Here is a 10853-nt window from a genome sequence, read left to right as displayed (position 1 = left end):
AGTGCTGGGATTACAGGCAAAAGCCACCGTGCCCCGCCACCTTTTTCTTTCTTTTTTTTTTTTTTTTTTAGATAGGGCCTCACTCTGTTGCCCAGGCTAGAGTACAGTGGTGTGATCATAGCTCAGTGCAGCCTCAACCTTCTGGACTCAGGCAATCCTCCTGCCTCAGCCTCCCAAAGTGCTGGGATGACAGGCATGAGCCACCACACCTAGCCTCATAAGGTCTTTATAATATTTAAACTTAAAAACTTTAAGTAGGCTTGATAAAATATTTCTCAAATATTTTAGTTTCCCATTTTACATTACACAATTATACATAACTGTACAATTGCACATAACACATTCTAAATTCTCTGATAAATGAAAACTAGCTACTGTAAGAGAATAAACAATGTTCTAAGGATAGCAGAAATGAAGTCTCTAAGAGCCATTCATTCATTTATTTATTCAACAAACATTTATGAAAAACACACTATACCTATGTGGCAAGCTAAGAGATATGGAAATAAAAGACAGAATCCCTAAAAATGGGTGATATTAAAATTGAATAGACAAAAATAATATAATAATAATATGACAGAGAAAGTCTCAGGGTAGGAGGAGGCTACTAGAGTGCTTGGGATAAACAATTGAAGGAGTGCAAAAAGAAGAAAACGGGAGAGAGATATATCAAGGAGGGCTTCCTGGAGGAAGTAATAATAGCTGAGCCGAATTTAGAAGGAAAATGTAAGTTTGCCAGGTGAACAAGGGAAGGATATTCAAGGCAGGGGAATGTATACAAAGAAATGGAGATGTGAGCAGATACAGATTATTAAGGGGATTCTGTAGGTTATGAAAATAGGGTATGAAGGAGGAATGCCCCAAAAATAGGCTTGAGAAATAGACAAGAGTCAGATCCTAAAAGGTTTTTATATGCTGTTTTCAGGACTTAATTACAAGAGGAAGAGAATTCCAACGGAGGATTTTAAATAAAGGAATAGACAGAAAGGATTTGTGTTTTGGAAACTTCATTCTGTAGTAGGATGTAGACTGGACCAAAGCAGCTCTGTTGTATTGATTCAGGTAGGAAGTGATGATGGTCAGAATTGGGATACTATAACCGGAAGGGTGGGGGGAGGAGGTGGCTGCAGAAACATGGATGGAAAGAAGACAGGTATAAACGTTATCAAGAAGGGAAAATCAATAGATCCTGGGGCCTGGGCCAAGTGGCTCATGCCTGTAATTCCAGCACTTTGGGAGGCTGAGGTTGGCAGAATGCTTGAGGCCAGGAGTTCAAGACCAGCCTGACCAACACAGCAAAACCTCATCTCTACAAAAAAAAAAAAAAACACAAAAATTAGCCAGGTGTGGTGGTGTGCACCTGTAATTGCGCCTGTAATCCCAGTTATCTGGGAGGCTCAGGCACGAGAATCACTTGAATCTGAAAGGTGGAAGAAAGGTGGAGTGCCACTGCACTCCAGCCTGGGAGACAAAGACTCTGTCTCAAAAAAAAAAAAAGTGGCTCACACCTTTAATCCCAGCACTTTGGGAGGCCGAGGTGGGCGGATCACAAGGTCAGGCGATCAAGACCATCCTGGCTAACATGGTGAAACCTCGTCTCTACTAAAAATACAAAAAATTAGCTGGGCGAGGTGGTGGACGCCTGTAGTCCCAGCTACTCGGGAGGCTGAGGCAGGAGAATGGCGTGAACCCGGGAGGCAGCTTGCAGTGAGCTGAGATCACGCCACTGCACTCCAGCCTGGGTGACAGAGCGAGATTCTGTCTCAAAAAAAAAAAAAAAAAAAAGTCTGGGGACTGACTGGATGAGAATGAACTATGAGAAGAAAATCCATTACTCATTACGTGGAAAGGTGGAGCCTATTTTGTATTATTTACAACATATAGCATTAGAGCTTTAAAACTGCAAGGAACTTTGTCTATTTTCTCTATGAAGACACTATACAGGCTCTTCATAAAGTGGAATTGTTCATTTTTTCTTTTAAATGGCACTTTTTTCTATCCCTAAAACAACATTTTAGGATAAAATCAAGTATCTCTTTTCCCCACTCTATATCAATATATTTATTTACATGTAAGAAGCTAATATGTGTGTGTGTGTGTGTGTGTGTGTAGGTGATGGTGGTAGTGGTTGAACAATGGTCCCCAAAAAGATATTTCCATGTTCTAATCTGAGGAACCTATAAATGTGATCTTATATGGAAAAAGGTCTCCGAAGAAGCAATTAAGTTAAAAATCTCAGGAGGAAGACGTCATTCTGGATTATCTGGTGAGTGCTACATCTAAGTCCTTATAAGTGTCACATGGAGAAGAGACATGTGGAGTAGAAAGCCATGTGAATATTGGCTGGGTGCAATTGCTCATGCCTGTAATCCCAGAATTTTGGGAGGCCGAGGTGGGTGGATCAACTGAAGTCAGGAGTTCAAGACCAGCCTGGCCAACATGGAGAAATCCTGTCTCCACTAAAAATATTAAAAAATTAGCTGGGTGTGGTGGCACGTGCCTATAATCCCAGTTACTTGGGAGGCTGAGGCAGGAGAACTGCCTCAACCTGGGAGACAGGTTGCGGTGAGCCAAGATCATGCCACTGCACTCCAGCCTGGGTGACAGAGCAATACTCTGTCGCAAAAATAAATAAATAAAATTAAAAAATAAAAAAAAAGGCGGCCATGTGAACATGGAAGAAGAGGTTGCAGTTATGTAGCCATAAGCAAAGTAACACCTGAGGCTACCAGAATCTGGATAAGGTAAGGAAAGAGTCTCCCTTAGAGATTCTGAGGAAGTATAGCCCTACAAACATCCTGATTTCAGACTTCTGGTCTTCAGAACTGTGAGAGAATCAATTTCTGGTTTGGGGGTGTTTTCTGGGTTTTGGGGGTTTTTTTTTGAGACAGAGTCTCGCTCTGTTGCCCAGGCTGGAGTGCAGTGGCATGATCCTGGCTCACAACCTCCATCTCCTGGCTTCCAGTGATTCTCCTGCCTCAGCCTCCTGAGTAGCTGGGATTACAGGCATGTACCACCATGCCTGGTTAATTTTTATATCTTTAGTAGAGACAGGGTTTCACCATATTGGCCAGACTAGTCTCGAACTCCTGACTTCAAGTGATCCGCCCACCCCAGTTTCCCAAAGTGTGCTGGGATTACTGGAGCGAGCCACTGTGTCTATAGCTTTAGCCATCAAGTTTGTGGCAATTTGTTATGACAGCCCTGGGAAGCTAATACAATATGTAAAGTTTTCTCATAAACTACTAAATATTAAATAACTCATAAGCTCACTAAATATACAAGTGAGTTTTTAGAGGCACATATTTAAAATAATTTGAAATACGAAAAGTAATTAGAATTTGTAAAGCTTCAGACACTATGGTTGTACACAAATAGTTTAGCGGGAATAAATTCAACCCCTGAGTTATTCAGCTATAACTTGAGCAATATAAAACCAACAGTGGATAGTAAATGCATAAGGACAAACTGGTTTTAGTTATTCATTCTACCAACCACTGTGACTTTAGACTTAGTCAAGTTGAATGGAAACAAAGAAACTTGAATAGGTCAGAGAATTACAGAGTTACCTTGCATTTTTTCTTACGCTGCTTTAAAGAGGGTGGTATTAACCAGGCAAAAAGTCCTTTCAGAAGAGCTTGATGTTCTGGTTCACACAGAGGTCCTTTCAGTGAATTCAACCAAGAAGACACAAGCGGTTCCCATCCTAACTGTGAGGGCTCCAAATAAATCATACCACAACGGCTTACAGTGGCAGGCTAGAGAAAAAAGACAAAATTTTCTTGTTGCACTGTTGCTTTTATACCAGTGGCACCTGGCAATTATCAACTACTTCTTAGGATGACTTACGGAGATCCTTCATAATCTAGCTCCCATCTGCCTCACAGAGCTTCACACAGTCTAGACGTTCCCCATACAGAAAACTATTTGCAGTTCAGTTCCCCAGACATGTAAAGGCTCCATATCTTTAAACATTATATTGATTTGGAAACGCCTAGGTTTCCAAATCCAATCTCCCTGGAGAAATCTTACATCTTCCTCAAAATCAGATCAAACACTCAGTTACCTTCCATGGTGCTCCTCTATCCATCCTCCTCACAGATGCTTACTCCTCTCCACACTTTTTTTTGGTTTGTTTTTTTGAGACGGAGTTTCGCTCTTGTTGCCCAGTCTGGAGTGCAATGGCGCGATCTCAGCTTACTGCAACCTCCGCCTCCTGGGTTCAAGAGATTCTCCTGCCACAGCCTCACGAGTAGCTGGGATTACAGGTATGCACTAGCACGCCTGGCTAATTTTGTGTTTTTAGTAGAGACGGGGTTTCTCCATGTTGGTCAGGCTGGTCTCAAACTTCCCACCTCAGGTGATCTGCCCAAAGTGCTGGGATCACAGGTGTGAGCCACCACACCCAGCCATCCTCTTCACACTTAAAGCACTAACATGTAGCTGTGTATTGGGATTATTTATTAACATGCTTCTCATTCTCCCTGAACAAGTATAAACTGTGTCTTATTCATCTTTGTATTCCCAGTGCCTAACCCATTTTCTGACATATAATAAAAAATACTTATTGGCTAAATTAAAGATGAAGAAATGAACAAACTGCTATTGTATTAAATTATGAACTTACGGACGCCTGGGAAAGGTCCATTGTTTCAAAGATGAGGCTCATTTGGGGCGACATCTGAATGATTTCTCCACTCATAAGGCAAAGCTAAAGGCAATTATTTTTCAAACATTTATTTTTTTAAATTTCAAGCTTCTCAGATAAAAACTTATACTATGTATAAGATAAAGTAGCTCCTGTGATATAATGGACTAAGAATTAGAATGGAAGCCAGAAAATCTTAATTCTAGGTCTAGCCCTGTTAATTATTACTGTTAAGCAAATACTTAACATCTCCGCGTCTCAGTCTCTTCATCTATAAAACAGGGATAATATCTCTCTTGTATAACTGTGGGAAGGGGGACTATAAGACAAAGTCCAAAATATATAAAATCCTATACAAATATCAGCTATTAAGAAAATTAAGTGAAATACTCCTGAATTTATAAAGTGACCATAGACCTTTTTATTAAATTAAAAAATAGAAAATAGAGAATAGCATGAGTACTCATATACCCAGCTCCTAGATTTAATCAATGTTAAGATTTTGCCATACTGCCATTGCCTTTTTAAAAAAACATTTTAAAGAGCATTATAGACATCATGGCATTTCACATCCAAGTGCCAATGTCTCCAAAAAATAAGTATATTTTCTATGTAATCACAATAACATTATCACACCTAACAAAATTAACAATTCTTTATTATCATCTAATACTCAGTCAATACTCAAATTTCCTCAGTTGAAAGCAAAATTCAATCCAAGACTATGCCTTGAGTTTTTTATGTCTCCTTGGTCTCTCTTAATCTAAAACATTTCTTCTTTTTTTAAACATGTCAAAAACTGAATTTATCCACTGCTTCCTTTCCCTCAAATTTCTATCTTGTCTATTATTAAAGCCATCCTATTTCCTCAATCTGTTTGGCTTGCACCTTTGGAATTATCATTAATTTTTAATAGTATTAATAATTATTATTAACTTGATACCTAAACTAACTTATTACTAAGTCTTTTAAATTCTTCTACATTCAGTTTTCAGTGCTTCCTTTCTGCTTTTACAATCATCACTTTTAGTTCCAGTTTTGCCCCTATCTAATCGCATGTCAACAATGAGAAACTTAACATTTGTGGATTCCGTTTCTTAGCTATAAAATAAATGAATGATTTAGAGGTAGATTGTCCAGTATGGTAGCTGCTAGTCATATGTGGCTATTTATATTTAATTTTAACCAAAACTAAATAAAATTTAAAATTCAGTTCTTCAACTGCACTAAGCCACACTTCATATGCTCAGTAGCCACATATGGCTAGTGGCTACCTTCTCAGAGAACGCAGATATTTGCAGGATTGTAAAAAGTTCTACTGGACGTACTCGTCTAGAATACTTTTAATCTCTGGCCAGATTATTTCAGCAGACATCCTCCTAACTCTCCACAAATTTGAAAGGTAGGGTCAGCATTCTCCTCACTGCCCTGTGTTGTTTCCCAACTACTTCTATTCCACCCCAGTTACAACCCTTGACAACCCCTGCTTTTTTCCCGCCACTCAACAGCACCCAGTGATTCCCTCCTCAATAGCTAAAGTCCTTGGGACTTGGCCTAATCTCTCTCTCTACTATAACTCTGGCCTGATCTGGTGTTTATAAAGACTGAGAATCTCAACACAGCAGTCCATCAGATTCTTGACCACCTTGCTCCACTCCAGCTGTCCACTTTATGTATCTGGGACCTTCTCTCCAGAAATACTACACAATTCTGAAATATTAAATTCAAGTATCTCAGTCTCTGCCCACAGCCTCCAATCCATCCAGTTATTTCATTCATTGTCTCCTACTATACTTGCTCCTCATTTTCACAAGATTTTCACATCCCTGATGTTTTCACTTCTTTCATTAGGCAGCTTCTGTCCTGTGGTCTAGTGCTTCTACCATTCTCATGTCAATATCTTTAAAGTCTTACTATATTTCCAGGTCTGCAATATTACCTATGCCTAAGCTGCTTAGACTGGCAGAGAGTATCTTACAAAGGCAGACCTTGGTACTACCAATAATAACTTATGGTCTTCTACTCAATCAGGCTCTCAGTGCTAGCCAGAAATGCTTCTATGTTTTCCTAGATAGCTCTCTTTCCCATCTTCCACAATGGCTAATCTCTTCCTTTATCCTCAATTTTGCAAAGAACCAAGGCCCATCACTTCACGAAGAAAAGAGAAATCATCAGAACGATTTGCCTTCCAATTTCCACGATCAAATCTATACACTCACCTATAACTGTCTTTTCATAATTCCCTCTCATGCAGTAAGAGACAATCCATCCACTTGACTCTGAACCCTTAGACTTCACTCTACAATTAAAATAACCTTCCTGCTTCTTCATTTACTTTCCACCCTCAGCTCAACCAATATTACTGAATGAATGAAAGAAGGAATGTGAATGTGTGAATGACTAACCACCTATGACAAAGTACTTCAGTGTATCTTTTTTTTTTTTTTTTTTTTTTTGAGAGGGAGTCTCGCTCTGTCGCCCAGGCTGGAGTGCAGTGGCCTGATCTTGGCTCACTGCAACCTCCACCTCCCAGGTTCAAGCGATTCTCCTGCCTCAGCCTCCCGAGTAGCTGGGACTACAGGCGCCCGCCACCTCACCCGGCTAGTTTTTTTTTTTTTTTTTTGTATTTTAGTAGAGACAGGGTTTCACCATGTTGCTCAGGCTGGTCTCGAACTCCTGATCTCAAATGATCCACCTGCCTTAGCCTCCCAAAGTGCTGGGATAACAGGCATGAGTCACCGAGCCCGGCCTTGAGTATATCTTTAAATGCTAATTAAATGAGTTTGCTTATTTAGTAGGGCAGTCATTTCATGTAAGTATGGAAATAATTTGTGATATATTCACATACTAGGATACTAATATAGGCATAAAAGAAATAAGTTAACACAACTGAACTACAACAATATGAACATCACACATACATTGATTTAAAAAAAAACACTAAAGAGTATGATTCCAATATATGAAGTTCAAGAGTTGGCAAAACTAATTCATCATAGAAGTCAGAAGAGTGATTATCTCTGAAGGAAGATAAGCAAACTAGGAAGGAACATGAGTGAAACTTGTAGGGTATACGAAATTCCATGTATCATTTTTTGGGTGATGATTATGTGAGTGTACAAACACATTTAAAAAATCACAGAATCTACACTTGAAATTGGTATACATATTATACTTTACATAAGTTGTCTCTCAATTAAAATAAATATTAGAATACTTTCACTTTCTATTTCTTTTGTATATCTCATAGCGCCTAAGGTGATATACCATATATAAACACTGAAGCATTCCATGTTTTCAAAAGGAATTAGGCTTTTGTTATTTTATCCTAAAATATTAAAGTTCTATAAGAAACCATAAGACTGAAGTCTCTTAACAACTTATTCTCACCCCAGATTACTATGTCTTCTGGCTAACACAGTAATTTTAATGCACTATACTTTCATTCTATAAAAAAAATTAAGCCAAGCACTTACTATAGCACAGTTTTCATTGAAAAGAGAATTTATAAACCTACTCCACTTGCTGTATCCTTTATTTTTGCATCCTTTAGTTTAAATAGAGTCCTAGTTGATTAATTGTTGAACATATAAAATTGCTTAATCATGGCTGAATCTGATTCTCTTTTGATCATGATTTACCTTTTTATTATCATCCAATACTGTGTTCATGCTCTCTATCCACAAAGTGTCAATAGGACCATCAAATACAACCCACTTCCGGTCAGATGTTTCTGATAAGGCAAATTCTCTAAAAGTGTTAGCCACAATACCATCAGTCCACTGGGGGGGAAAAAAGAATTAAAAAGTTTGCCTCATAAAATTGGGTTTAGGAGTGAAACTATGAAAATACTTCACATTTCTTGTTTTAACACGCACTTCCCATAAGAGAGTTGGGAATACTTATATTTAGGTTACCTCATGAGACACTGGGTCAAACTGTCCAAAAAGTTGGCCCATAGTAATAGATTTGGGGTTTACAGTTCTATAAATGACCCTTTCTTCCTCTCCATAGCCACGTTCATTCATTAAACTTAGTGTATCCGCCAGCACATGCAGAACTTTTGTCTTAGCAGCAAAAGGCTCTCCTACTAACATAAAACTATGAAGGAAAAGAAATAATTATACAATAAGAGTCTTTAAAAAGTTAAATAATTTATATCAGTATATAAAACTTTACCCTGTGATAATTACTACTTACAATTTTTGAAAGCATATGAATTTTTCTCAGACATGAAGAAAACATATTTAATTTCTGAACTGGTTGACTCTAAATCAAATTCTTCACACTAATATTTTCTCCAAAAGGGAATGTAATAAAGAATCTTCAAATGGCAATGAAAACTTAGTATCTGTGCACTCTTAAAAAAAACAAACCTGAAGCCCCCTAAGGAGTGAAATGGGAAAGATTTATATTCCCAAAGTCTTCACTTGCCGTAAAACTGTAAGTGTTCTTTACCAACTATTTCTGGATCTCCTCCCTCCTGGCACATATAGGATTTCTGGCCCTCTTGTGGAAAGACTAGGTAACTAGTTCTAACCAATGAGTAATAAATGGAAATGAAGGGCATTACTTCCAAGCGGGGATAGGTAATTGCCAGCTAGAGACCTCACAGAGCTCCCTTTTCCCTCTAGCATGGCTGTGACCCACAATGTTGAGGTGGTGCTTACTCTAATAGCCTGGGCCCTGAGTGGTCATAATGAGCAGGGCTGCCCTGGTAACCTACTATGTATAAATGAGAAATAAATCTTTGTTTTTTAAATCACTAACATTTGGATGTTGACAGTTCTTACAGAATATCCTCGCCCATCCTTAATAACAGAAGTTGGTACCTAGAAGGGGGGAGGGTGTTCTTGCCATAATAATAATAATAATAATAATAATAATAATAAAACCTACTATGGCATTGGCTTAAAGGCCAGGTTATGAGTGACAAATTAACTGTTATCAGAACCTAAGATATGGGCAATTATTGTTATGCAATGAATGATGAAACATTTGGTAAATGTATTCCTTGAGATTATCTGGAAGACAGCTAATTACCTAAGGAAATTAGAATTTCAGGTGAAAAAGACAGTAAACAGAATGTTATTAGTATATAATGGCAGGTACTAGTTTCACTTAAAAAAGAACCATAACAAAGAAATGAGCCCAGGAAAAAACATGGCCAGTTTGCAAGCAGGAGTGAAAGAAGGAGTCCAGAAATTCAGGGACTTCTAGAATTGAATGTATCAAGTTATTCTCATTCGCAATTGGTAAAAGATAAAATTAAGAAAACCTTTAAACAAAAATCTGTTAAAACTCAGTTTGGCATCAAGGATCAAATCAAGGGTAGGGTTGTTGTATCATATTATTAAAACCCATGAAGAATTAATATGCACTGGGTGGCTCATACCTGTAATCCCAGCACTGGGAGGCCAAGGTGGGTGGATCACTTGAGGTCAGGAGTTCAAGACCAGCTTGGCTAACATGACAAAACCCTGTCTTTACTAAAAATACCAAAATTAGCTGGGTGTGATGGCATGCCCCTGTAATCCCAGCTACTCAGTAGGCTGAGGCAAGAGAATCACTTGAACCCAGGAGGTGGAAGTTGCAGTGAGCCAAGATCTTGCCATTGCACTCCAGCCTGGGTGATAGACCAAGACTCTGCCTCAAAAAAAAAAAAAGAAGAATATAATTCCCAGAATCATTATTTCAGGAGGATAAAATGATTCATGAAAAACAGACTAAGACTGTGGCTCCCTCCACAAAGCCTGATAAGGTCAAGGATACTTCAAGGAAATTTTAAAAGGTATGGCTTAATAAGGGCAGTAGTTATGGATATAGGAATATGGAGCTGCCTAGAATCAAATAGATAAAAAGCTGATTGTCCTTGAGGGAGTTTACGGACCAAAAAAACCGTGAGTCTAGTCTAAAACACATGTGAATGTTCAAAACTTAAATAATCCTTGGGAACTAGGTATGGTGGTGCGCACCCGTAGTCCCAGCTACTCAGGAGGCTCAGGAGGGAGGATTGCTTGAGCCCCGGAGTTTGAGACCATCCTGGGCAATATCAACAGACTACATCTCAAAAATACATAATAAATAATTTTTAAAATGATCCTTGGGTATTGGATGCATAAGGGTTGATTGTACTATTTCCTCTATTTTTGTATTTGTTTAAAAATTTACATAATGTTGGAGGGCGGAGCAAGATGGCCGAATA

General features: G+C 38.5%; 1 protein-coding gene across 1 annotated transcript in view; it reads right to left on the bottom strand.

Moving 5' to 3' along the window:
• DNAH12 (dynein, axonemal, heavy chain 12) overlaps positions 1-10853 on the bottom strand; it is a 246484-nt gene that overhangs the window by 117856 nt on the left and 117775 nt on the right. Inside the window, 6 exon segments of the mRNA XM_011947302.1 lie at positions 957-1093; positions 3283-3401; positions 3570-3758; positions 4628-4711; positions 8290-8430; positions 8566-8749. Of these exon segments, the coding sequence (XP_011802692.1) occupies positions 957-1093; positions 3283-3401; positions 3570-3758; positions 4628-4711; positions 8290-8430; positions 8566-8749 (854 nt within the window).

This window comes from Colobus angolensis, unplaced genomic scaffold (genome assembly GCF_000951035.1).
Source record: "Colobus angolensis palliatus isolate OR3802 unplaced genomic scaffold, Cang.pa_1.0 Scaffold26, whole genome shotgun sequence".
Lineage (NCBI taxonomy): Eukaryota > Metazoa > Chordata > Mammalia > Primates > Cercopithecidae > Colobus > Colobus angolensis.
This window is presented reverse-complemented; position numbering and strand designations above follow the sequence as displayed.